General features: G+C 46.8%; 1 protein-coding gene and 1 long non-coding RNA gene across 2 annotated transcripts in view; one reads left to right on the top strand and one right to left on the bottom strand.

Moving 5' to 3' along the window:
• JCAD (junctional cadherin 5 associated) overlaps positions 1-27,253 on the top strand; it is a 37,857-nt gene that overhangs the window by 3,335 nt on the left and 7,269 nt on the right. The window contains 4 exon segments of the mRNA XM_025464088.3: positions 8,646-8,984; positions 23,290-26,548; positions 26,550-26,637; positions 26,640-27,068. Of these exon segments, the coding sequence (XP_025319873.3) occupies positions 8,704-8,984; positions 23,290-26,548; positions 26,550-26,637; positions 26,640-27,068 (4,057 nt within the window). The 5' untranslated portion in view covers positions 8,646-8,703.
• Positions 5,746-8,651, bottom strand: LOC112670383 (uncharacterized). Its single transcript, XR_003142932.3, has 3 exons — positions 7,944-8,651; positions 6,497-6,568; positions 5,746-6,285 (listed from the first exon to the last, which is right to left on the bottom strand). It is a non-coding gene; the product is annotated as an uncharacterized LOC112670383 (long non-coding RNA).

The raw sequence follows: 27,253 nt of genomic DNA, 5'->3' as shown, positions 1-27,253 counted from the left end.
TCTCTGCCTCTCTTTCTTTCTCTCTCTCTCTCATGAATAAATAAATAAAATCTTAAAAAAAAAAAAAAAAAGAGAGAGACACACCAAGATATATTTCAAAGAAGAAAAAAAGGCGGGGCGGGGGTGGGGGGGAGACAGAAAGCAACTATATGTATACAAGGAATAGTAGGAAAAATGGAAACCAAACTATTGGTGGTGGTTATCTCTTGGCACAATGGGGTTATTGGGAACTTTAATTTTTTACTTAAATACTGAATTTCGCAATGTTTACTTCTAGAATAACTTTACATGACTTTGCAATTAGAAAATAATGTACAAGTTATGAGAAATAATTTAAACCTTAATATTATTATAAGACCTTGACTCTTTTATTCTAACGTTATTTTAAAAGAAAACTAGTGTGTTCTAAGTTTAATAGACTGTATCAGGAATCTTTACGTGTGAAGTTTAACTTACATGATGGTAGTGGGATTACAGTCTAATCTAAGTTTGACAGTTATTTTTGCAAATAGCCAAAAATTCCAGAAGATTTAAAAAATCTTAACCAATTTCACTTTTTCTTAATGACTGCTAATCCTTCAGAAATGTTAATGAGGTACTTAGGGTCTCATAAAAAGGAGAGGTCACCAAAGCACTAATTGTGTTGCAGAATTTAGAGGTGAAAGAGAAGACAGGAGTTGTGTGTGTGTGTTCACACATGTACAGAGGGAAAAGACAGGTAATATTTATGAAAAAATAAAGTGCATAACATTTGGTACTTTTCTTCTCTTTCTCTGTGTTTTGGAATCCATGCCTTAACACTGACCAACCCAGCAAGATTAGCATTCCAGGATCCTTTTGATCTTAGACCCAAACTTTCCACCTCCCCCCCCCCCTTTTTTTTTCTGGCGTGTCACCTTAAAGAAACTTAGTGATGTTTGCTCTACTAAAATGATTACTTCACAGATTAAATACGCTTTCTATGTTTAGGAGATTTAACAACTTGAGGGCTCTGGTAAGAGCTGGCCATCACACTGTTGTAGCTAACAGCAGTGTGTGAGCACTTCCTGTCCCAATATGTAAGCTGGGACTATGGAGTTCTTTAATTATTAAGACTGAAAAGAGAAATGGCAGTCCTGTTGCTCATAATAAAATACATAGTTCTATCATTAAAAAAAAAATACAGAAAGCATTAAATGTCCATATAACAGCAACGTGCCCCATTCTGCTTTGTTTTAGGTCTTAGCTATTTACCTCTTGTTTAAAGAAAGTACTTTGTTATATATTAATCATAACATTAGACCAAAAATTGTCAGTTGAAGAAATATTTACAGTTAACTGCCAACAATTTGAGGGATTAATTACATCTTAAGTATGGAATGTCAGTGACTATAACTGAAAAGTTTTAGGTTTTCTAGAAGAGTAGCAGTGTCTAATCAAGCCCTGTAGAATGCTGTTTGTAATCTTGTATTAGATTTTAGTCAGCAGAACATGTAATTTTCGGCTTACTGGAAACAGGTTAAGAATCTCTGTAGCAGATAAGACATGTGTCCCATATACTAGACCTTTAGAACCTTATAGAATTCACTGTTCATTTATTCTTTTCTTCAGTGTTTCTTTTATTTTCATTAAGTGTTCCAAGTTTTCAAAGATATATATTCCTAATCCTAATTAAGAAACTGTTCTTAATTTTGTTTTCTTTAAAAAAATTTTTTTATTTTTATTTTCTTAAAATATTTATTTTTAAAGTAAACTCTATCCTAATGTGGGGCTTGAACTCCCAACCCCGAGATCAAGAGTTGCCTTTCTACTGACTGAACCAGACAGGCACCCCTAATTTTTTTCTTTAAAGATTTTGTTTATTCACGAGAGGCACAGAGACAGAAAGGAGGGGCAGAGACACAGGCAGAGGGAGAAGCAGGCTCCATGCAAGGAGCCCAACGCAGGACTTGATCCCCGGTCTCCAGGATCACGCCCTGGGCGGAAGGCAGGCGCTAAACCCCTGAGCCATCCAGAGATCCCCCCTAATTTTTTTTCTGATGGTGAGATTGTATCAAGTTAAAGTACATGAAAGTACCTATATTTGACCATTTTTTTTCCTGCAACATGGCAACTTCATATGCTTGTATCAAATATATTTCATCACGGGACATCATAAAATGCAGTAAAGTATAAATAAGGACATTAAGAAAAAAAAAAAGAAACCAGAATCCAATACCACTGTTGATAATTTAGTATGTTTCCTTTTGGTGTTTCTTCTCCTGTGTGTGTGTGTGCGTGCGCATGCATGAAATTACTACTGTACTGAATCCTGTCTTTATTATTTAACGTGGTACCGTGAGCGTTTCCCTGTGCCATTGCATATTTGAAAACATAATTTTATGCATGTGTATGCATATTCTAGTCTCCCATGTGGATGCATCTGGATTTTTTTTAACCATATCTTAAATGGACATTTATTTGGTCCAATTTTTTACTTATCATAATTAAGACTTGAGTAAATATCTTTATAGATGACTTTGTGGGTATCTCTGATTATTTCATTAGGATGATCCCAAGAAATGAGGTTATTAGCCCATAGGGTGTCAGATATTGGAAGATTTTATAACATATTGATCACTTTTAAGAAAGGAAATACCCATTTGCACACAGACCCCACCCCCACAGTCATATACCCACAAATAGGAGAACGCTTACAGCTCATCATACCCTCACCACCAACAAATACTGCCTTTTTTTGTTTTTTGTTTGTTTGTTTTTCAAATACTGCCTTCTGAAAGCTTCAATAATTTGATCAGTGAATAATAGGATTTTGGTTTAATTTACATATCTTTAATTACTGGTGAGAGTAAACATTTGTTTTACATTTTTAAATGAGTATTTGTGTTATTTTTACATTAAAAATAAAATTTTTAGTTTAAAAAGGAAGAAAAGTTTTGGTTGATCTAATGAGGTTTTTAATAGTTTTATTTCACTGTCTTGGGAAGCCTTGTACCTGTAAATATGAGAATAAAAACAATTTTTATTTTTATAAATGTAAAGGAGGAGGAAGGGTACCTGTTATAAAGTAACATTCATTTGCCAATCTGAACCTTTGGTGATGAGAATGCCCATGATGGACACACCACAACCTAGAATCGAGCATCTGCAAGGGTGCGGTTGACAGGGCTTGTGTCTTTACGTTCTCCAGCACAGAGACCGGTGCCTGGCACAGTCAGTGTAAAACAAGTGTCCCAAGCGACATAAGTTGGAAGAAATGTTCAATACCTGTGCTCCGGGACCTCTGGATGGAGAGTTGCTAGGTGGTACTGAACTCCATGGCCTCAGCCCCAACCCTCGCCACCTCATCTTCACAGTGTGTGGCCATTTAGCTCTGCTTTCTTGGTTGGCCTCTCTGGGTGCTAATGGGGCCAAGGTCAGAGGTTCTGTCTTCACATGACCTATTTAGCTTTGTTCTGTGTCATGGCCACAAGCTGTATCCTTTTTACTGTGGCCAGCTGACTTAGAAATGCTTGCTGTTCATCACAAGGGTGAGCAAGCTAGAGAGAGGGACAGATTTCTAGAGCCAGAAGGACCCTATAGAACCTCTAGTTGAACCTTCTTATTTTACTTCTTCTGGAGAAGACTGAAGCTCAAGGAGTTCCCTTCTTTGGTGCAGTGTCCCAGGCTCAATTCAACATAACACAACAACATGTATTGAGCAACGTGGAGAAACAGAAACTCATCCCTACAGTGAAGGGGTGGACAACCCTATGCTTAAATAATCATGGCTAATCTTTAAAGAACTTAGGAATCCACCACAAAATAAGATTACTTTAAGTAGTCTCAGGTTTCTTGGATGGGAAAAATAATCTGATGGAAATCTGTCTGACACTGATTTGGGGAAAATAAAATTTTGTGGAACTAGGTTGGTTCAATTAAAATGGGATGACCTGTTATCCTCAATCAATAGTTGTTTCTGATTTCTGTCTTTCTCCTAAATGAATTGGCCATTCTCTTAGTCACCAAAGACTAAAATCCACTGTATGTTGAAAATTACTTTATCAAAAATTACTCTTATTATTCCTTTCTCCCCACCCCCTCTGTTACTACCCCTGCACATTACAATAGAAGAGATTTATAACTGTTTGTCCCCTGGTCTGTCCTTGTTCTAACCACTCTCATCCTCTATTTTCCAGCCAGATTGATTGTCAGTGTTTCCCCTGCTTGCCCAAACACTTTTGTGGTTTCCCATTGCCTACTCAGATGAAGTCCAAATTCTATCAGCGTTGTAGATAAGAGTGACTATTGTTGATAATTTCTGTTTTAGAATTTAGGGTTTTTTTTCCCTAAAAGCTACTCACTCCTTTCCCATTTATCATGGATGTAATTTGCTTCTCAGATTCACACAACAGGTTTTGCAATAGCTCTGTAGGAGTCTGAAACCAAACATGATCTGAGGTCTGCTGAAGGTCACCAAGCAATGACACGGTCTATTTGTACATGAGTCCTATTACTGAGCATTTAAAATTAATACTAGCACTGCCATGAAAACATCACAGTCAAGTGAGGCATCAGGTCTTGTGTGTGTATGTATGTATGTGTGCATGCATGGTGTGTGTGTGTGTGTGCCTTGTGTGCATAAGGAAAGAATTCTGAGAAGAGCCATCCGAATCCAAGAGAACAAAGGAGATTTTTTTTTCCTTTTAAATGTAGGATATCCTTTTAAATATTCCTTTTTCATTTTGATGCCACTATGCCTTCCATCTTTTCTTGTTTATTCTTATGCATTATTTGGTAAATTAGGAAACTTCTATTGTTATTAAGGAAGAACATTTAGGGTGAGCCTAAAAGAGTAGCAAGTGGCAAGGGTTTTGAAGCTAGATAGACCTTGGTTTGAACCTCAGATCTGTACTTACAGGCCCAAGATCTCAGCCTCAATTTTCTTGTCTGTAAAATGGAAACATTCGTGGCTACCTTAGAAGTTTCCTGGGAGCATAAGATGAAATAAAGTGTGCTTTCTCTTTTTACCTGCTTGTTCTTTGTTAAATGTTTCTTCTGTATGAATGTGTGTTTAGATATTCATGGAATTAGAAGGAGATTCAAAGTGGGTTCATTTGTGTCTTGTGTTCTGGTCCAGCCCATGCTAGAAGTCCCCTCCTTACCTGAGATTGTGTCTAGACACCTCTACTGTTGTGCCCACTCTTCCTAGATGTTCACTATGAGTTTTTGATACAAGGCAACAAATAAAAGTAGGGAAGGAGAAAATTTCTTCAATGAACTATCTGGAAAATCATATAGCGTAGACCTACCTTGATGGGGAGGATTTGTTTAGCTTTGAAGGAATCTTCCAGAAGCTTCCTTGACCCCTTGAGACTAGGTTAGGGACCCTTCTGCCTATTTTCTTGCTGTCTATATGACAAGATAGTAAGACTCTTAAGGGAGAAGAATGGATCTCATTCTTTACTATAGTTTCAGTGCCTGGTGTATTAGGCACTCAGGAATTGTGTCTTAATGTTCTGGATATAAAATAATCCTGTTCTAAGTGACTTGGATGGAGGTTGAGGTATCGATTCACAAAAGACAATATATGTGGGTGATATAAAGCAGGTATGACCTTGGAAATCAAAAGTTACATCCTACATGATACAAGAGGAATTAGGAAATGGTCTGAATTTCATGATGAAAATTAATAGCCAATGTGGAGTCTTTCCTTAAGGCAAGTAATTCTTCAGAGACAAACTAGAGTCTTGTAGCATGATAAATCATCTCATGTTTGCGTGGTGATTTACACTTTTATACATATTCTTTTTTGATCTGCAAAACAGTCTGGTGGGATGGGAAGATAGTAACATTGCTGTTTTGCAGATCAGAAAACAGGTTTGGTGCAGTTATTAACTTACTACAGGGGTCATAGCTGGGGTTGGGTGTCAGCACTAACGCTGGGATTAAAAGGATTGCACCTGCTACTGTGCTATTTTAACTGCACACATACCTTTTCCAGTTGTTGACTCTGATGTTAAAATAACTTACATTTATGTCAAATTTTACTATATGTTTGTCTTTATAGCAACGCTTTGAATTGGTGAGTGGGTGATCAAATTAAATGCTGTTGATTTAGGACGCTGGTATCTCTGGATCAGAAAGCAACTTTAAAAGGGTCATCTTTTTGTGCAGCAGTTCATTGGATGCCTGTCTCCTCAGCATGTCAGCGTCTTCTCCTGGTGGCTGCTCTGACTGATGTGTTCATGGTGGGCCTCTTGCTGCCTCTTGAGGCAGCCCATTAAGCCTTAAGTAGATAAGGACGCTAAAGAAACTAAGCTGAATCTGATAGGGATCAGAAAAATGATGTAACTGTTCAGAGATTGGTTTCAGGGGAGTGGTGATGTTTAGCACAGGTGTGGGAAAGGGGTGAATTCTGGGCTCTGAGTTGGGATCAGAGCATGTCGAGTGTCAGCCACAGGGAGATTGGATGGTGGCTGGGAACACTCGTTGGGGCTGTGAGGCTTGTGTGTCATCCTCTCTCCTCTTGGCTCACCTGCATCGCTCCAGGTCCTGTGTGTGGAAGCTGGTGTACTTTGTACTCCTGCCTCCCATAGGTTCCTGACCTCTGTGAAGATAGAGCAAGTTAGACGTATCCAATAATCAATACAGCTTTGACTTCAGACCTGTAAGGTCAAGTTATGGCTCTTATAGTTTGAGTCTTTTTTTGAAGGACAACTTGGCCTGGGTTGTCATTGCCACTTGAGGGTTTGCTAAATATAATTATCATGCAGACATGACCATAGTAGACCAACTAGGACAACTCCTCTCCCAGTAGGAAAATGACCCACATTGCATACTTTACGAGGGCCTTTTCTTCTTCCACCCTCTGTGTGTCGCATGGCCACTTGGAGTATAGTACACTTTGCTTTTAAAGAGCCTGACATAGTAAGAGAGAGAAACTGAGTGTAATACAACCTAAATTCCAGTGTTAGCTGTGGTGCCAACTGGCTGTGTGACATTGAGCCAGTCCTGGTGGGGACCCTCCCTGGTCTAGGCTACTAGGATTTTGTGGCCATGTCACTTTTTTTTTTTTCCATGTCACTTCTTTACTTCAGATTTATGCTATATACCAATTCCCTCTCATACACACACACCCATGCAGTTTATCTAGTGAGCTCCTAATCAGTCTTCAAAAACCTAGATCACATGTCCCTTTCTCTTATTTCTGCATTCATTCAATAGTTATTTACTGAGAGCATGCTCTGTGCTAAATGCTGGGGGGGGGGTGGTACAGCACTGAACAAAATGAGGACGCTGGTTTCATGGCCTTGCCCCTGTGTTCCCATAGCCCTGTGTTTGTAATGGGATCACTTTCCCCCACAGACTGTAGTCCAGTGACTTGCTCAGTTGAATCAAAGAACCACTGATCGCCTCTCTGGCCCTTCCATTCCTAGGAGAACGACCCAAGTGGTACACAAGGGGCACACTAGTGGTACAACCCCCAGCGAGACAGGTAGCGGGAGTGTCAGGAATGATAGAATCGCCATGGAGACGTTCCCACCAGTACAGTAACCCCGGGGCTTGTCAACCTTCCATAAAATGTAGGCACATGATGGGAACTTCTCAATTTCCCAAGTTTGATGCTCTCTGTACTGACAACCGGGACTCTTTTGCCTCCCGTCGTCTAGCATGTGATGAAGAGCGAGGACTTGCAGTCAGCAGAACTGCACGGCAGGCCCAGTTAGGTCCCAGGACAGGAAGCACATGTGTCTCCCTTTCACCTGCACACAGACCGCCAGGCGTTTCCTGGCCATTGTTGGCGGGGCTGCCACAGGCTGTTTCCGCAGCAGCCAAGTGGGCCCGGCCTCCGTGTGCTCCCTCCAGGCCCCGGGCCCCAGGCCGCGGCCCATCCCCACGAACCACCCGCAGATACAGGAAAGAAGATTCTCTTGTGTAAAAATAACTGTGGCAGCCCCATCTGTTTTTACACGCGGGCTCACCAGTGGGTTCCTTTTGTTCTTTGCCAGGGCTGTGGCCTCGGACCATGTACCCCAGGGGAGTGGCCGCTGTTGAGCCCGTGGACCCTGGTGGGATCTGGGATTGGGGGTGTGGCTGCCCCAAGGGTTCTGGGGGAGAAATGTGATTCTTAGAGATTTCCCGGGGGGAGAGCGTGTGGGGTGCTGCAGGGTGCGGGCGGGGTGTGCAGGGCCAGCGAGCCCCAAGACTTCAGCTCTGCCTTCCGAGGCTCCCCCGGGTTACCCCTAAGCCCATCGGCAGGCAGCTCGCCCCCGCCGTCGCCCTCTGAGAGCAGCGGTAGGGCACCGAGGTGGAAGCGGGAAGTGTAACAAGGTAAAGCCCGTGGCTGGTCGTTGCTCTTTTTAGAAACTCCCAGTCGTAATTGCAGCTTCCGAGTCTGTATTTATTTTGTCCTCCTGCGTCTGCCCATTGTTTTCAGATGCCGGGGGCCAGGGAACGGTGGACGCCGTTAATCACCCGTTGCTTAGACGCTGTTCCAGACTCCTCTGCGAGGGGCGGCCGGCGGGGGTGGGCGCCCGGGCGGAGCCATCCACGCCCCCCTCCGCGTGGGCCCATGCGGTGTTCGCACCCGAGTCTCGCTCGGTGGGAGCGCAGGGACAGGGAGGCGTCAGCCGGGTTCGGGAGGACGGGCCACTGCTCTCAGACCCTCTCTGTTGTCCCTTCAGTGTGGGTCCCGCCCGCGCGCTGCTCCCCGGGGCCGAGCTTTGATGAAGCCGGTGCATTATGTACAGCGTCGAAGACCTCCTGATTTCTCATGGCTACAAGCTGTCGAGACGCGTCCCAGCGCCGCCTGAGGAGGAGCGAGAGGGCCGCCGGCAGGCGAGGGCCCGTGGCCGAGCTGCCCGGGGCCTGCTGAACGGGTGCGACCATGGCCCTGCCGCCCTCCCCCACAGCAGGCCCCCGCTGGGCAAGGGACACGCCAGCACCTCCGAAACCAGCCACCGCGCTCCCAGAGCCCACGGCGAGCCCCAGAGCGCCTGTGCTCCTAGAACTCCGGAGCTGGGGTAAGCCTCAGTGTGAACCCACCACTTCCTTTGTTTGGGGGATTTGGCAGCAGGTTCCTAAATCAGATCCTTCTGTGCCTTGTGTTTGACTGGAGCCTGGAGGGAGAGGGTGAGAGACAAGAACATCCTCCCACTGGGGTGTTTGGGGCATCGCCGCAGCACAGAGCACGGGGCCTGGCCATAGGAGGCCCTGAGCAAACAGTGGTAAGTAGATGCCTCCTATCATGTGAAACACGCCGCATTTTAACCCCCACCCTCTATTTCCCCTTATAATAAGCTCCTCGTATTGCCTTCACTAGGCATCATTTCAGAACTCTGGAAAAGCTAGTTTCCATCAAGCACACATTCCGAGTCCATTAGGCTTTATTAATGGGTTTCGATCTTGTGTACATTAGAGAGTCGAAAGAGGTGTATCTCCCCCTCCATTTGTGAAGAAGAAAACCTTTCTTCTTGTATATTCATATGATTCTGTTGGCTTCTGACCCATCTTTCCCTTGCACACGCTGGCCCCAATGTGGGTGTCCCATCTGAATACAGCTCTATCGGTGGGTGTTTTCTTACAACAAAAAAGAGGGCAGGTTGGCTGGGGGAGGAGAGGGGTTAAAAAAGGGAATTTGGGCAGCTTGCCACAGAGCCAGCATGGGAGGGGAGCCCCTGCAACCCCTATCCAACCTAGAGGAAGCCCGTGTCATCACTTCATAAAAGTGTGTTTGTCTTTGATGCTGCGTTGGGACCAGGCTCGGCCTGGGGGAGGAGAGCCCTGCCGGTCGGCGTAAGATCATGTTATGTAATCGTGCATAATTGACAAGAAATGGACCAACACACAAATGGAAGCAGAAGCCCATCTTCTAGGGAAACAAACAAAAAAACCAAGAAAACAAGAAGGGAAGTGAATTCCTGTCTAAAGGGAACGAGCCAGCCTTCCAGGGTTGAAGGTTCCCTTTTCACGGAAAGGATCTTCCTTGCTGGCTGATGGCTTTCAGGTGAAGACAGGAGGGATTTTATTCTTAAAATTTAGAGCATTTGCCACCTTGGTTATGAGTAGAAGCCAAGATGGTTGGTCTTCTGATGCCCAGTGTGGTCAGGGCAGGCGTCTGCTGCCATGTCAGCACCATTTCTTCAGCCAGAGGCGAGGGTTACCACTTCTGTGGGCTCAGGAGGAAACCCAAAATGGGAAAGGGCTTAAACCTTGCCCTGCAGACTCATACTTGTGCCCATGACTTTTATGGGCCCATGCCTTTTGTGAAAAGGGCATAAGTCCCTTTTCAGCCACGTTTCCTGAAAAACATGCCATGCCCACCTTGGATTTTGGGAGAGGCCGCTTCCAGAGGAGTTGGCAGAGAGTTAGAGCAGCCTTAATTACCACTACACAAGCTTGTGCCCGACTCTCTTCCTGCCTTCCGTAGCTTCTAGCTTGGTGCTGAGTCTATCTGTACCTTCCATCTTGGATTTCAGGGCACTGAGGCTGTACCTGCTCCACTCCTTCCTCCCTTGGCTTTAGAGCTTGTTGTGGTGTTGGATACACAGTGTTTCATACGTGCCTCTTTCTTCCACCACTGTAACAGCTGTTAAAAAGCAGGAGGCTCCATTTGTGGCAGTGGAGTCCCTGCAGATGGGCCTCGTAGGCAGTGTGGGTCTCCCTCAGTCCCAGAGGGCTGGATCAGAGATCAGAGTAGGGGGTGGTAAAACCCCGTCCAGAATTCTGGGGGCGGGGTGGGCTGTGTGGCTCCCAGCCTCATCTACAACTTGTTCAGGACTTTCTAGGCCTTTGTGCTAACAGGTTTTTGAGGACTGCAAGCACTCACAGCTCAGCATCCCTCCTACATAGGGAGGCATACTAGGGTCTGTAGTCAGTCTTTTTTTCTGTCATGAGCAAAGTGCTCAGATAAGTGGCTTTGGGTAGCACGGGCATGTCTTTATACAGATGACACAGTTCTTAGCTGATCTGGCCATTTTCCCCCATTTCTGAGGTTGGCTTCTAACCTTCGGATAGAAGGTTGCCTTGTAGGGTAAAAGGAGAGTATGCATACATGTCCGCAGAACTCTGTGCCAGTGCCCAGAGCCTCAGAGAGCAGCTGCAGGGCTTCCTGGGTTGAACTGAAAAGATGTTTTCTTTCTTTAGTCACTTAGAACTGAAAACAGAAAAGCAAACAGGTAGGCAAGAGCATTCTCAGGGAAAAAATAAGTGCCTTGAGAGGAAGTAAATAGGTGCTAGTAGTTAAAGCCTGGAAATTGAAGAAAAAGAAAACCCAACAATACTTTGGCTTATGTGAGTTCTGAATCTGGATGAATCGGTGGTACTCTGCCAAATCCTAGCCTTCAGCCTCTTGACTGGAGCAGCTGCAGTCCTGCTGCCTGCCTGTCCCACACGGTGACTCTGCGGGGCTGATCCCCAGGTCTGGAGGGGCAGCGGGGCCCCAGCTCCCAGCCGTCAGGCCAGGAAGCAGCACAAGAGCCTCCTCTTCCTGGATTTCTCAGGTGGGTTGAGGTTTGCCCCACACCATGGGCCAGTCCTCAAGGTCCCATGGGCTTCCAGGAGAAGACGGTGGTCAAGGTGGTTTAGAAGGCCCCAGGGGCCAAAAAGAAGACTGGTTTGCTCTATTCTGGTAGGATGGCATGTGAGCGGTGTCATTATTTTATAGCCAAAGGACACAAAGCCCAGAGTTCAGTGGTGACTCTGTAAGGGCCACTCACTTGGTGCCACAGCAGAGGGAAACCTGGCTCAAACCTCAGGCTCTGGGCCACCAGGGAGGCTCGTGGGTGCTGTGCTGCAGAGTGTCAGGTGGGGCCAGCTCTCCCCAAGACCTGTCCTCATTGGAATGGACATTGGCTTCTCTGAGCTCCTTTCACAGTTGCCCTGAGGGGGACTTGTCCTTTCTCACTTCCTTGTCCTGTGGCCTGTGTGGATATGCAGTGGCTGTCAGAGCACAGCTGCGTCCCTTTCCTGTCTGAGGAGCCGCAGAAGGAAAGCATCCTGTCGTGCCTCGATTAGATGCGTGCACACAATGCCGGTGCTCTGTGTGTGTTGTTAAGGGCAGTACTGTCTGGCATCTGGGGCAGGCCTTGAATGTCAGGACTGTCTGGTGAGAATGATAGCACTTCTTTCTTTTCTTTTCTTTCTTTTCTTTTCTTTTCTTTTCTTTCTTTTCTTTTCTTTTCTTTTCTTTTCTTTTCTTTCTTTTCTTTTCTTTTCCTTTTTCTTTCCTTTTCTTCTTTCTTTCTTTCTTTCTTTCTTTCTTTCTTTCTTTCTTTTTCTTTCCTTCCTTCCTTCCTTCCTTCCTTCCTTCTTCCTTCCTTCCTTCTTTTCTTTTCTTTCTTTCTTTCTTTTTCTTTTCTTTTCTTTTCTTTTCTTTTCTTTTCTTTTCTTTTCTTTTCTTTTCTTTTCTTTTCTTTTCTTTTCTTTTCTTTCTATAATTAACATCAGCTTCCAACAGAGTTTCTTACGTAAGGGCCGGTTATATGCAGCAAAATTCAGAGAAACAGACCTCTCAGATATGGAACCTTGACTTGATTTTCGAACATGCAGTATGCATGTCTCCCAACTTGTGAAAGAGGCTGTGCTTTGAGCTTGCACTCTTCCCAGATCAGGTGATACTGAGCTCCCAAGATGGGAAGAGAGCAACAGTTGTGCTGTGTGCGGACGGGAGTGACCCTCTGGCTTTCCAAGAAGCTCTTGTATGCAGGTGGTGGAAACAGGACCAAGAGTCACTTCTTACTTGGACACACGTATCTGAATTAGTGAGGACAGGGCGACCATGGGGTGTTGCACTGTGTGTATCAAGGCTGTATGAGCATTTAAAGCACGGAGGGGCCTCTCAGCCCCTTCCCTGGCCCCGTTTGCCTGTGACATCAGCCCCCAGCTCTGAATGGGCCCCCCAGGTTCTCCTCCAAGCCCGAGTCCTGTGTCTTCTCCCATTTCCAGGATGCCAAGTGTGTGGAGCCACCAGGTGCTCCCTATGCCCGAACCCTGCCTGGAAGCTCCCAGAGCTCCCCTCTCCAGCTCCCACCGCACCCCTTCCAATCAGGGTAAGGGCTTCTGAGGCTCCCCCAGATGGAAGGCCTCGCTCCTGTGCCCCGGTGTCCTACCAGCACCCAATCCTGGTCCCCAGGATGGTCCACTCTCTGAAAGGTGACACCCTTTCAAATTCATCTCTGGTTTTGCTAATTCCTATTAAGGAATTTTGCATTTATTAAACACTCAAGCCAATTTTTTTTTTAATAAGTTGGATGAAACCTAGTACTTCTATGCCAAGGCAGTTGTGGAAGTATGAGTATCTCAGAACATTGGGAGAAGATAAGATGTGAAGTAGAGGAGGTTTTTCCAGTGAGAGGACCCAGGTGAGGCTGGTTTGGGAAGGTTCCATTGTGGAAAGGAAGGGTGCTTGGCTTTCCAGGCTGGGCAGCTGAGGTGGCAGTTCTGATGGCTTTGTCCACAGGACTGCCTCCTGGGGGACAGCCAGGGAGGAAGAGAGAAGGAAGGAGCAGACACAGACTCAGCAAAACTCCTATGAGGCTGAATAGCCTGGGCGGGGGAGGTTCCCCTCCTTTGTAGATTCTGCGGGTGTAAGACCTCAGCCGCCAGAGTGATAAGGGGCAAGTTGTCGTGAGACTATAAAGGAGAGTCTCATGGAGCAGCTTCAGGTAGGAAGTGAAGATGAGCCGGGCCTCATTGACGTGGGAATGAGAAAACGAGGACCCAAGACTGGGAGTCTGTCGACCTTTCTCAGGGTTGTGGGTTATTCCCATGGGGGACTGTTCCCTCTCTGTCCTACCTTGTGACCTGGCTTTGCATCTCCCTGTGCTTCTGCTTTCCTCTGCGGGCTAACCTCTTCCCTCCACCGGCGGCCCTTACTTGCCAGTGACTTTGGCTCACAGTGAGTTTTGTTCTATGTTTGCTTCTATGTGATGCTTTAGCTCCCCTGGTGACCACTGGCCATGCCTTTTATATTTTTGAGAGAAGGAATCAGTAGTTGGGCTGGGACCTTGGTTACGGTGGGTGGGAAGGAGGGGGTGAACCAATATAGGTGTCTGATCTTTACCTGCCCTCCATAAAGGGGCTGTAGGTGAGGGAGGTGAGTGCTGACCATGCACCCCAAATGTGCTCTTTTCACCAGTCCTTCACTTAGTAACTCCAGAGATGTGGCATTTCCCGCTTAAGTCTGTTACTCCAGAGAGCTTATCTCAATGTTAAACCACTCCTAAATGGTCTCAGTCAGCAGACTGTGATGATGCAACTGGCTGTAGGCTTTGCACAAAAGTCACTCTGATAGTACAGGAGCAACCTCACAGGCCATGTCAGATGTCACTGCAGGATTGATAGGTTCATAGCTGGAAAACCATAGATGTCATAAAACTGCAGACAGCATTCTATACATCAAATGATTTGGTGCTAGATTTTTACCATGTCCTAATTTTTGCCATATAACCAATGATTTGGTGTGAGATTTTTTACTATGTCCTAATTTTTGCCATATAATCAACGACAGATACTTCTTGAGTGCATCATATGTTCGCATCTCTGTCCTCCCTCTGGCAATATGGAGAGGATGCTTCTGGAAGCTTACATTTATATCTGTGTTCAAAGATTATAATGAGGAGTGTTCTTTAGTTCATCAGTTTGCACGAAGTTTAGCTACTGTTGCACATACTGTGATGCTCCAAGAAAGGCCTGCTTCCCAACACACACACATGTGTGCGTACACACACGCACACACATACCCCAAGATTAAGGAGGGAACAGAGGAAGTGGGCATAGGGGAAAAGTGAGCTGTTATCTATACATGGAGGAAACTGCATTCTTAAAATGTAAGTAGCCATTACTGAAGAATATTTAGCTACCTTTAAAATATGTAAAAGACTGTTCTCGGGCATTCACGATTTCCTTACTGCATTTCCTCTGAAAGACTATAACAGAGGAAGCTGTAAAATAACTTGACATAGCAGGAGTTTGGATCTGAAAGTCATACCATAATAGATTGTTCTCTGCTTGGCCCTAGGAATTCTGGTAAAGATGTTTGTAAAGTTAACTATGAGATTGACTTACAATTATGTCTTGTCATCAGCAGCAGGCATCACTAAGTAGAGACATAGCAATCCAGACGAGTCTCTGATGTGGTCAGGGCCTCATCTTGGGAGGTTTACATTTGATCAGCAAACGTCTGTTCTAGATGGTGCTACTGGATATGGTAAATAGTCACTTTTTCAGAGGCTTTTTAAACTTCTCTCAAGTCACATCCTGCCTATAATAGTTTTCCAGAAAGGAAGGCTTCAAGTTTAACATCTGTTTCCATGTATATCTTTTTCTTTACACAATTATATTTCCACTAGTAATATTTGTCTTTTAGCTGCTTGCTTCATATTCTCCTTATTAGGTAGGTGGTGGTATTCTGACCCCTTCACAGAAAAAAAGTATGGATTGTTTGAGCTGGTGAGCTCAGGAATACACAGTGAAGGTTCCGACCCCCTCTGTTTTCCATTGGGTCTTTGATAAACCTTTCTTCTCAGATGCCTTGTCCTTGCTGGTCAGCCCTGCCACCATCCAGAAGTGCCTGGAGCCAGTCCCCTCTCCAGCATGCACTCTCGCGCTGCTCAACTGTTACCAGTTCTTCCCAACAAGAAGCAGGTTAGACCCTTTGAACACGTGACTTCTAGAAGAACAGCAATGGGAAGAGGGGGATACCTCTAGAATTGATGGAAAGCTCCAGCAACACAGCCTAGAACTTCATTTGTCTGGGAAGCTGGGTCCTCATCAAGAGGAGCATTGTGAGTCAAGTTCCTTCTTTTGCTAGAGAATTGGGTCCATTAAGGAAGCCAGGAGATACTCAAGTGAGGGCACTGGATGGTTAAGGGGGTCCACAGAAAGCCCTGAGTGCATCTTCAGTTCCAGTTCACTTTGTTTCAGAGATGATGATACCTCTGAGTTCTTGACTAGGTACAAAGAACCCTACAGGGTCTAGCTGCTGTACTGATGTGCACTTGCTATACGTGATGGTGGAAGCAGTGTCCTCATCTGTCTACGCAGATGCGAGACTAGTTCCTTCTAGCCCCTTCTGGCCCTGGCTTACCTTCTTTGGTGGCTGCCTTCCCCAATCTTCACTGCTGTAAGCTTAGCTTCTTAGGCACAGAGAGCACTCTCCACATGTCCACATGAGCACAATGGGGGTGGTGATGGAATCATGAAAGAGAAGCAAGAAACTGGGGTGCTTTTTTTCATTATTGATGATGACACCATATAGACTGCACTGGTGAAGATATTTTCACAGTAAAAGTGTGTCCTTATGAAAGAGAAAACAGGAAAATTCAGTATTTGCCTCACCTATTGCATTTATGTGCAAGAAAAATGTATCAGAGCTTGCTCTTCTTTCCGCTTTGTTTTAATAAACTAAATATTGGTTTGTTCTCCATCATCATTGTGGAAGCGGGTGTAGCTTCTTCCTTAGAGACCAGCTATCACCGGAGGGGCAGAGTCTTGTTATGACAGTCAACTATATCATTATTTCCTGTTATTGTGAAGGCCCATTGATTACGACTTTGAAAAAGACAATACGGATCTAAAATAACCATCACATAAGACAAACACTCAGCTCTTCTGTCTTTCCTTTGTGCCCCTCACCTCCTTCCGGGGACGATGTGAGGAAAAGAGTTTCAAAATGATCTGTGCCGCTGAGAACTTATTTTAATTGAGTTAATAATAGTAGTAATTGTTTAAAAAAAAAAAAAAAGAGGGCTTATTGTGTGTTAGACACTTCACTAAACAGTTGGAATGTATTATCTCATTAAGCCCTCCCAACAAACTTAGGAAGGAAGGAACTATTCCCGTCCCTTGAGTATAAACGAAGAATTGGAGACAAATTGAAGTGACGTTCTATTGTGGAAGGCATAGGCTGGAAAGCCAGTGTCCGGGCCAGGTGCTCACACTCCCCTGGTAGCATTGCCACACTCACCCTGTTGGCCACTGAGAAGCCTAAAGCCACTGATGCTCCCTGTACCCTTTGTGGAGCCACAACCATGACCATCCTGTTGACCTGGAGCAACCCTCCTTGGATGCAGGCACCAACTCTTCTTTCCCTGCTGCCCTGTCTTCCTGACAGCTAAGAAATTCATCAGGAGGTGACTAGTAACCAACAGTAAATAACAACTAATAATTCTTGTTCAGATTGAATTTTTGCTGATAAGCAATATTGATCCATAATGTTTCCAGAGCAGCCTTATCTTTTCTGACTGATCTTTATGCTGCCCTCCATGTGTGAGTCTTAATCTTCTCTTGACCTTGTATTTCCCCTTTCCAAAATTACCTTTCTATTACCCTGGATCAGAGGATTATTTACACAGTATATTATATTCAATATACCAAGGAACACTGAAAAATAAAATTGCAGGCTTCCAGTCCCAGAGAGCATTAAGAGCAAATCCTGTAGCAGTAGATGGCTGACTCCATCACAGAAACATCAAACATCTCACACAGGGACTGGTGAATATGAGCCACTCTGAAGAGATGCCCCAATGCCTCTGCCAATCTAGTAGAAGAGAGCTTCTCCTTCGAGGTGTAGAAGGCTCTTTAAGTGACCTTTATGCTCAGATTATGCATCTAGGTAAGATGGACCCATCTGGAATAGGGAGTGGCTTCTGAAGGAATAGCATTGGCAAAGTGCTACAGCTGTCCCCCACGTCCTGTAGGATGTGACCATCTTTTAGGCTGGTGGGCTTGCCAACTGGAAGAAATCACAGGACCTGGAGTCTACTTTAGTGGAACCTCCCACCCTCCACCAGGACCTCCACAGGGAAGCACAGTTGGCTAGACTTTGGGATCTGCCCCCAGAGAACTGGGTTCAGGACTTCGTTCATGGAAGAAGGAGGACATCTCTCCCATGCCCACCAGTATCAATGCAGAGCTAGGCTGTAGTGTGCCTGGATGATAACAAGTTTGGTGCAGCTTCTAAGGACCTCGGGGTCCAATAAGAAGACGGCCCTGGGGTGTGTGAAACCATGGTTACAAGTCATGTCAAATATTGTCATTCTATGTAGGCTTTTACTTTTTTTTTTTTTTTTAAAAAGGACACTATTTTCTGTTTTGGTTGAAAGTGAGTCATGAGTGTCTTCTAATTTTTTTCATTATTACCTTTTATACAGCGAATGGGCTTGCCTATTTTCCTTTGGACATGTTGTTTTTCACATGTTCACATTTCAGATATTTTCCAAACAGTTTTTATCAGTTGTCTTGTTGATATCATGTCTCTTCTCTGTGATAAGGCGTGGGGCTGTTAGCAGCCGTAACGTGTGTCTCACCTCTGTTGTGCTTTCCCAGGGGCTCTGTATAAAGACCCTGCTTGTCTATTTGAACTTGTCCACACAATTTATTTGAGCTCTTAGATTCCACTTTGTTTTTCTTATCTTTTTCCCACCCTTTTCCCCACATTAATATGTGTGTTCAGCATGTTTTTGTAAAACGTCCCATTGTTCACTTTTTTAAGATGTAAATTATTAGGACTCATTTTTTTAAAAAGAAAAATTTGATCTCATCTCATTTCCTCAAAGGTATGAGAAAATCTGTTCTTGGCTTTGAAGCCACGTGAGGGAACACACAATTTAATGGAGAATGGACATCACATATCGAAGCCAGTAGATATCCATGCTTGATAACTTGTCTGAGGGAGAACTGTAGCGGAACTATTACCATGTGGAGGCCACTTGAACCTGTCAGAGTCAGGCTCATATTGGGTACAGGATAGATGTTTGTTAAATACGTTCCTTAGCATTTTCAATTATATAGATTATTTAATATTTCTCAGATGACCTGTATTTACCTTAAATTGGGATTTTGGTGTGTTGTACTAATAGAAAAAAGTTGAATCCAGAATGCTTAGCCATTTCAGTTGGCTCCATAGGGCAGTTTTGACAAGGTGAAGGTGATACAATGTAACCTTTTTATGTGGGGAAGAAAATGGATTAGGTCTGACTGTATTCTTGCCCTATTTATGTCATTCTTTATTTGTCTTCTGATCATGCTCGTAGCACGTACATAGACAAATAGCACCTTGGGATTCCAGCCACCTCTTGGCACTTAAGCACACCACATATTTACTGAGAAACCAGAATAATCCACTCGAAATGAGCAAAAGCCACACAATGTGGTTTTTCTTACAAAGTTGAGTGCCCCAGGAAAATGTTTATAGGCCTATAAGCACTAAGAACGGTACTCATTAAAGCCATGTGGTATATAAAGCCCACTCACCATCTGCTGAAGAACAGAGGCAAGAAAGGAGATTCTTTACTCTCTCTTAATTGGGTCTGTGGCAATTGTCACTTCTTACTTACTAAGTTGCAATGTTTAAGTCTTGCCCTTGGACCTGCGTAGAGCCTATGACCCCACAATCAGTTCATCTTCTGGTGTTTCTCAGGACATCTGTGATGGACAGACAGTCACAGAGGACTTACTCCGGGAAAAGCCTGGAGCTTCCAGAGCTCATGCTGGGGACTCGCTGGCTCACCAGGGTAGGGGGTGGGGACCGCGCGAGGAGGGTGGAGATGATGGCTTCCACCTTGACCAGTCCTTATAGAAACTGATCCAAGAAGTGTTCTGCTAAGCATTCAAATCCTAAGTGCTCAAAACAAGATTTTGATAACAACAAAAGCAGCAAGACTGCTGACACTATGTGTAAGTAGCAAATGCAGGGGCACCTGGGGGGCTCAGTCTGTGAAGCATCTGAGTTCAGCTCAGGTCACGATCTCAGGATCCTGGGATTGAGCCCCGAATCAGGCTCCCTGCTCAGTGGGGAGTCTGCTGCTCCCTCTCTTCCTCTCTTTCAAAAAAATAAATAAAATCTTAAAAAAAGAAAAGTAATAAATGCAGAAGCATTTTGATTGCTCAGTGGCAAATGCTTTACCTCACATTGATTTTAAATATTTTCTGCTTTTTCAACTCATAACTCAGCTTTGCTTTAAGTGGCTGCTTAAAAAGTTATCTGGAGTGGGGATGGGAGCAGGACTTGAGGCAAAAAAGTAATTCCAAAATACTAACTACTACTATTACTACACTAATGATGGCATGCCTTGGAGATGTTGCTGCTTCAGTTACGAATTTTTTGCTTTCCCAATCCATATTAAAGTTACGTGTACACCATACAATAGTCTATTAAATGCACATAGTGTTATGTCTAAATAAGCAGAGTATATACCTCAATTTAAAATATTGCCAAATTGGGGCACCTAGCTGGCTCTGTCGGATAGAGCATGCGACTTTTGATCTCAGAGTTGTGACTTTGAGCCCGGCATTGGGCACAGAGATTACTTAAAAAAATAAACATTAAAAAGTTAAAATATTGCTAAAAATGCTAACCACCATCTGAGCTTTCGGCAAATCATCCTTTTGCTGGAGGAGGATCTTGCCTTGAGGTTGTTAGCTGCTGAAGGTGGGGGTGGCTGTGGCAATTTCTTAAAATAAGACAGCAATGAAATTTGCCACATTGATTGACTCTTCCTTTCATGAACAATTTCTCCGAGAGATGTGATACTTTTTGATAGCATCTGACCCACAGTAGAACTTCTTTCACTGTTGTACTGAATTCTCTCAGACCCTGCTGCTTCTTTATCAACTCAGTTTATATGATATTCTAAATTCTTTATTGTCATTTCAACAATCTTCACGGCATCTTCACCAGGAGCAGATTCCACCTCAAGAAACCACTTTCATTGTTCATCCATAAAAAGCAGCTCCTCATCCATTCAAGTTTTATCACAGGATGGCAGCAATTGAATCTCATCTTCAGACTTCACTTCTAATTCTTGTTCTCTTGCTGTTTCCACCCCATTTGCAATAACTTCTTCCACTGAAGTCTTGTACATTCAATCTGTAAAAAATATAATATCTGTGAAACACAACAAAGTGAGGTATGCCTGTAATGTCATCATCATAAATATTCACTCTTTATTGACCATCCAGGCTCCTTCCTAAAGGACAGCAGCCTCCATCAAGTGTGTTGGGAATGGTCCCCCTTCAGCCTGTCCCTGGAGGTTGCTCCCCTGCCTCCCAGGCCTCCCGCTGTTGCCCAGAACCAGTGGCCCCAAAGCTCTTCCTATTCCTACCACCCTCCCTCCATTGTCCATCAGCTGAAAAGTGGGCTGTGTTGTAGAAATCGTTTGGAACCAGAAATGACACCTGAGCACATGAAAAAAAAAAAAAAAAAAAAAAAGCTGACCTCACTTGTAATCCATGAAATGCAAATTAAAACCAATCAGAAGTTATTTCCACTTATCTCATAAGGAAACAAATTAATTGTAATAACCAGAGATGGGAAAGGTCTGGCAAGATTGGCTCTCCTCTGCACCACAGGTGGGAAAGTAGATTGGAACCGCTGATCTAAGGGCAGATTTGACAATAAAGATAATATAAAGCCCCTGATCTATTAATTCCTTTTCTAAGGATTTATTCTAAATAACCCGAGACCTCCTTAGTGTTTGCAAGCAATAGCGTTTCTCATAGTGTTTTAGAATGTCATCTACAGAGAGGCCCTTAAAGTAATCCTGTATGTATGATACAATACTATTCATCTGTTAAAATTATTCACTTGAGGAACTTTGCATGACATTGGGAGCTGTGAAATGGAATGGCTACCTGAATGGGCTTTATTTAGGGCCACACTGACTGCAATTTGAAGCTGTCCCTACTAACTTCCAGGCTGTGCAACTTGGGAGAGATGTTAAACCTCTCTATGCCCCAGTCCCTTAAAAGGGAGAACAAACAGTGGAAATACATACAGTTCATTTGGCATCCTTCGCACAGTGCCTGACACAGCATAAGTGCCAAGTGCATGTTACTGTTAAGTGACTTACCATCTGTGCCTCAGTTTCCTCCTTTGTCAAACGGGAATGACAGCAGTACCTGTCTCAGCGGAGTGAGGGTGCGTTAACAAGCAGGAAGCACTTAGATTCCTGGTAGAGAACCAAGGCTTTTCGAAAATCCGCACCCTCACCCACACCAAGACTACGGGATATATATCAAAATAACAGTTTCTGGGTTTTCCAGTGTCATAGCCCTGGTCTCTTGTCACTTAGCAGCTGACTGTTTCTGTGCAGGGTTAACAGGGCTGTTCTGATTTCCTCCTCATCTGCCTTAGAACAGTGATTCTGAACTCTGGATGATGTCGGAATACACTGGGGGTGTGCTGCTTGCTAGACTGGTGGGCCTTGGGCCTTCATATTTTTTAAAGGTTCACAGGGAAATTCTGACGTGTGGCCAGGTGATGGGCAGCAGGCTGGAACCAGGCTGGCATTTGGTGCTACCTTGTCCTGCCTGGCAGGGGGTTCTGGCGCATGGACAGAGCCCCTCTTCTCCGGCTGAGTTTCAAAGTCAGCCCGAGCAATTTTTCCCACATCACCTAAGGTGAGACTCCCCTGGAGTGCTTGCTACGAATGTGGGCACCTGAATCCTAACCCAGACCTACCAAATCTGGATTTTTACCCGAGGGACTTGGTAACGTTTATTTAGTGAGCCCATGGGGAGATTCTTGCCATCAGGGAATCGCAGGAACTCTGATGAAGCCATGGTTCTGTCCAGCTGCACACTGGGCATATCTAAGGTGCCCGAGAAACCCCGATGCCAAGTCTCCTGCCTCTGGGACTCTAGCGTGATGCAGCAGGGATGCTGGCTGGGCCTCAAGACCTGGGAAGTCCCTCTAGAGTCTAACGTGCAGTGATGATTCTCAGAGTGGGGTGCTGGGACCCCCATCGCCTGGGGACGTGTTGGAGATGCATACTGTAGAGTCCGACCTGAAACTGCTGAATCAGAAACTGGGGATGGGAGCAGTCTGTGCCTGAACAACCCTTTCTCGTGATTCCTGCCCATGTTGAGGTTAAGAACCACTGCCCGAGGGTGGGGTTCTAAAAAGCCGGTTCCCAGACAAATTCCCAGGAGACCTCAGTGGTCAGGACTCAGGGGGAGAGTGGACTCCCAGTGGCCCATGACCACACTTTGAGAAATACTACTCTCGAGTTGACCCTTGTTCCCTTGGGCATTTGAACATTATGAGAGCCCTGACATCTCTCAAGTACCACCAATGTCCTGATGTGTTTGTGGGCAGCCTGTTGCTGCCACTCCTAGGCCCTTGGTGGCAAAACACATGGCTGCCTTCCAACCATAATTAGTGGGACATGTTTTCTTTAAAGTCAATAAGTACTTGGGTTGGGAATATATTTTGCAGAAGCACTGACCTGTGTTTGACTGGGAGCACCAGTCATAGAGCAGACGAAGAAATGCTTCTCCTGCATGGGTCTTCCCCTGCTATAACTTCTGTGCCTGTCTGTTTTGTAGGTTTTACGACCAGCCCGTGCTAAGGTGGTCCTCTCAGCCCCAGACTGCTCACGACCACGCCTACTGGAGAAGAAGAGGACAGGAGGTTGGTGGCTTCCTGGGGCCAAGGGACCGAGAAGACCTGGAGGGCAGAGGAATGGCCCAAGCCCACAGTCTGCCTGTCCACATGAGGGAGGGTCCATGGGAAGTTGGAGGAAGGACAGAGAATGTGATGAAGAAGGCAGTTTGGGAAGAAGAGCTGAGAATGGCAGCACCTGCCAAGTGGCAGACTATAAGCCTTGAGAGCTGGCACCAGCCAAGGAAGTTAGGGAGGCAGATGTCTGATGGTGACGGGGAGAGACTGTTTCAAGATCTGTACCCATTCATGCAAGGAGAACAGGTGCTGAATTCTCAAAGCAAAGGGAAATCCCAGTCCTTGCCCAGGGTTCTTTCCCCCGAGGGCCTGAGTTGCATGGAGATTCCCATTCCACTGAATGATGGACATTTTCCAAGTGTTCCTAAAATGCCATTTTACCCTCCAAATTGTGCCCCCAATTTGGAATCCACAAGGAACCTCGAGAAAAGTGGCTCCTCGGCCCCTTTGCCCCGGCCCAAGTTTGGGAGACCCCTCAAGCCTCCGTCCTATGACTCTCACCAGAACTCCCGAGTGGGCATGGAGAGCAGCGACTCTCCGGATGGTCAGCAGGCAGACCTGTGCGCCTCCTACCTGAGCAGAGCTAACGAGCCCAGGCTGGAGCTATGTGCGTCCGACTCCGGCTTAGAGCCTCCGGTGTACGTGCCCCCGCCGTCGTACAGGTCACCGCTGCAGCACATCACCAACCCCTACGGGGACGACGCGGCCCCCAGGCCCGTGTGCGCTGGGCCCCGTCAACAGCAGCATCCCGCGGAGGTGCCCAGTGCCGGGGGTCAGCCTCCTTCCAGGCCGCTGGGAACCGGGACCGAGTATGGTGCGAGCCCGCACTCTCCTCGAGCCTTCCCTCTACAGCCCCGGCCAACCACCGCTTATGACAGCTCTGTCCTGTATATTCCCTTTGACGATCCCCGGATACGACATTTTAAACTAGCCCAGCCCCAGGGTTTCCATCCAGAAACACAGGCTGCTGAGATGTTGTACAGCTCGAGTCCGGGTACTGCCCCAGCACCTGCTCATGGCAACAGTCAACAGGACGGCGCCGTCTTGAGCCCACGGAGCGTGAGGACCCCACCAGGCAACGCCAGCAGCTCCGCCCCAGCCAGTCCTGGTCCCCGGTGGCTATGGGGCCATCTCCCCGGGGATGCAGAGAATGGCAGCTTTCCTGACCAAAGAGACCATGGTGCTGTGAGAGGACAGTGGCCTGCCGTGGGTGGCAGCCCGCGTGGCCACCCAGAAGGCCCGGCCCCCTCCCCAGGCCCGCAGGGTGAGAGTACCTGCGAAACTCGAACCACGCTCAAGAAGTTTGAAACTGGGATTCAGACCAAGAAAAGTTCAAAGAAAAAAATGAACGAGACGATATTTTGTTTGGTTTCCATCCCAGTTAAATCCGAATCACATCTGCCAGATATAGATACGAACAACAATGACTTAAAACAGAGCTCTGATAAAAAGAATAGGCTTGATAAGAGCCCGGCTTTGCAAGAACAAAGTCTGCTGAGCATGTCTTCCACGGACCTGGAGCTGCAAGCTCTCACAGGAAGTATGGTTGGGAGAACAGAGTTCCAGAAACAAGATCTGGGGGAACCAGAAGAAGGGAAACAAACAAATGACCTCAGATTCCTTCACCCTACAAAGCACAGAGAGCTCAAGTATTCTGGCTCATGGCCAGGGCACCAGTACAGAGATCAGCAAACACAAACCACTTTCACCGAGGACTCCAAAAGCCCTCTGCCCCTCCCATGCGAGAAGCCGGGAGGGTCCCCAAAAGCAGTACTGACACCCAGATTTTCAGACCCCATTGCCTCTGAAGCTCACCTGCCTGGGGTGTTAGCTTCCAGCCACCAGAGCCAGAGGCCACATGCTCATCACCTGAAAGGTCAGATGTCCCTCAGCCCCTCCAGCAACAGCGCTTTCTCGAAGACTTCCTCCTGCATAAGCCATGCACCTGTTCTGAAAGCAGGGCCCACTCAGCCGTGCGTGGATGGCCGCGGCCGTGACGCCAGCCCTGTGCCCCGGGGCGAGGTGGTGAAGGGGGAGACCACCGGCCCCTGCAATAGTCAGCAGCTCTTTGGCCAGTTTCTCCTGAAGCCAGTGAGCCGGCGTCCCTGGGATTTGATAAGCCAGCTGGAAAGTTTTAACAAGGAGCTTCAGGAGGAGGAGGAGAGCAGTCACAGTGGCAGTGGCAGGAGCAGCGAGGACAGTGACACGGAGTGGCAGTGTGAAGGCCACGTGGACACCACCGCCAAGAGCCGGGGCTTGGGTGAGGCAGGCCAGGTACAGAGAGCTGAGGCTGCCCTAGGGAGGCTGGCACCCGAGGAGCCCGGGCCCAGGTCGGGAAGAGTGAAGAGTAAGTCTGAGAGCTGGAGCGAGGAGCAGAAGCTGGGCCGGCCCCACGTCCCGCCTTGGTCCCTGGGCCCCGTGACGGTGGTAGGCGGAAGGGCTGCGGCCTCACTGTCTCCACGCACCAGCCCGGTCACCGAGAACAGAGACCAGGAGGCCGAGCACAGGATGAACCAGCCAGCAGTCAGCCTGGGTCCTGTGAACGCAGTGACGTCCTCTAAGTCCAGTGACACGAAGCCAGTGCTCTCGTCTGAGCCAGCTGAGCTGAGGCAGCCCGGGGAAAGTCAGGAGCTGCCCGGCATGTCCATTTCTGGTGGGCCAGGTGCAGCAGCCCCTCGGAAGGCTGGTGGTGGAGGGGAGCAGGGCCCGCGGCTCCCACTCTTTCTTGCCAGCAAAGCCCGAGGACTGTCGGCCCCAGACTTGAGGTCTGTGGGGCTGCTACCTGCACCAGAGCGGAGTGCTGAGAAGTCAGATGGCTCTTTAGGGGAAGCGAGTGCCATAGAAATCCCCCCAAATGAATCCCTGCAAGCAAGGGCTGCAAGGATCCTGGGCATCGAGGTGGCCGTGGAGTCCCTACTGCCAGGTGCCCAGAGAACAGGGCAGAACGAGCACCCTGAGCCCGATGGAAGTGTCTGCGGGCCAGAGGCCCCCAGGAAGGAGGCTGCATCCAGCTCAGCACAGCCAGATGACCCCGCGGTGTCCACGGACGCCTTCTATGGCAGGAGGAAGTGTGGCTGGACCGAAAGCCCTCTCTTTGTAGGGGAAAGGGATGGTGCCCGTCGGGTTGCCCCGACCAGCTGAGCACGTGAGCGTGGACAGGACTGTCCCCAGCAAGGTCCCCAGTCCTGAGCCTCAGCCCAGCCCCAGGAGTTCACATCCTGCGATCACAGGGACACGGAGACAAAACCACCCTTCAGGTCCACTCTGTTCCACTTTATAGAAAGGACCCCGAGCGTGGCAGGCGCAGAAAAGAGGCTCAGAAGCACTTCCAAAGTGATCGAAAGTTTACAAGAGAAACTGGCCTCCCCCCCTCGGAGAGCAGACCCCGACCGCCTGATGAGGATGAAGGAGGTAAGCTCTGTGTCTCGGATGAGGCTCCTGAGTTCCCGGAGCGCCGACTCCGTGGAGGAGGCCGAGGACCTGAAGGCCGAGAGGGTGCCACCCGGAGGCCCGGTATCTCCAAATGCGGGGGACCTGAGGGTCGGGCACCCCCTCCCTGTCTCCAAGGGGGCCCCCTCGCTGGAAGAAGACGGGCATCCAGCAGCACAGAGAGAGAAGACTGTCCAGCAGGACTTCTGGTGCCCAGGTGAGGAGGCAGGCCGCAGGCAGGGCTCAGTATTAATTTGATGGTCTTAGAGTATAAAAAACACCAGGTTGGGGATGCCTGGGTGGCTCAGTGGTTGAGCTCTGCTGTCAGCTCAGGCAGTGATCCCAGGGTTCTGGGATTGAGCCCTGCATGGGCTCCCTGCTCAGTGGAGGGTCTGCTTCTCT

Source organism: Canis lupus, chromosome 2, assembly GCF_003254725.2.
Source record: "Canis lupus dingo isolate Sandy chromosome 2, ASM325472v2, whole genome shotgun sequence".
In the NCBI taxonomy this organism is placed as follows: Eukaryota; Metazoa; Chordata; class Mammalia; order Carnivora; family Canidae; genus Canis; species Canis lupus.
The sequence above is the reverse complement of the archived record's forward strand: the minus strand, read 5'-3'. Positions and strand labels throughout refer to the sequence as shown.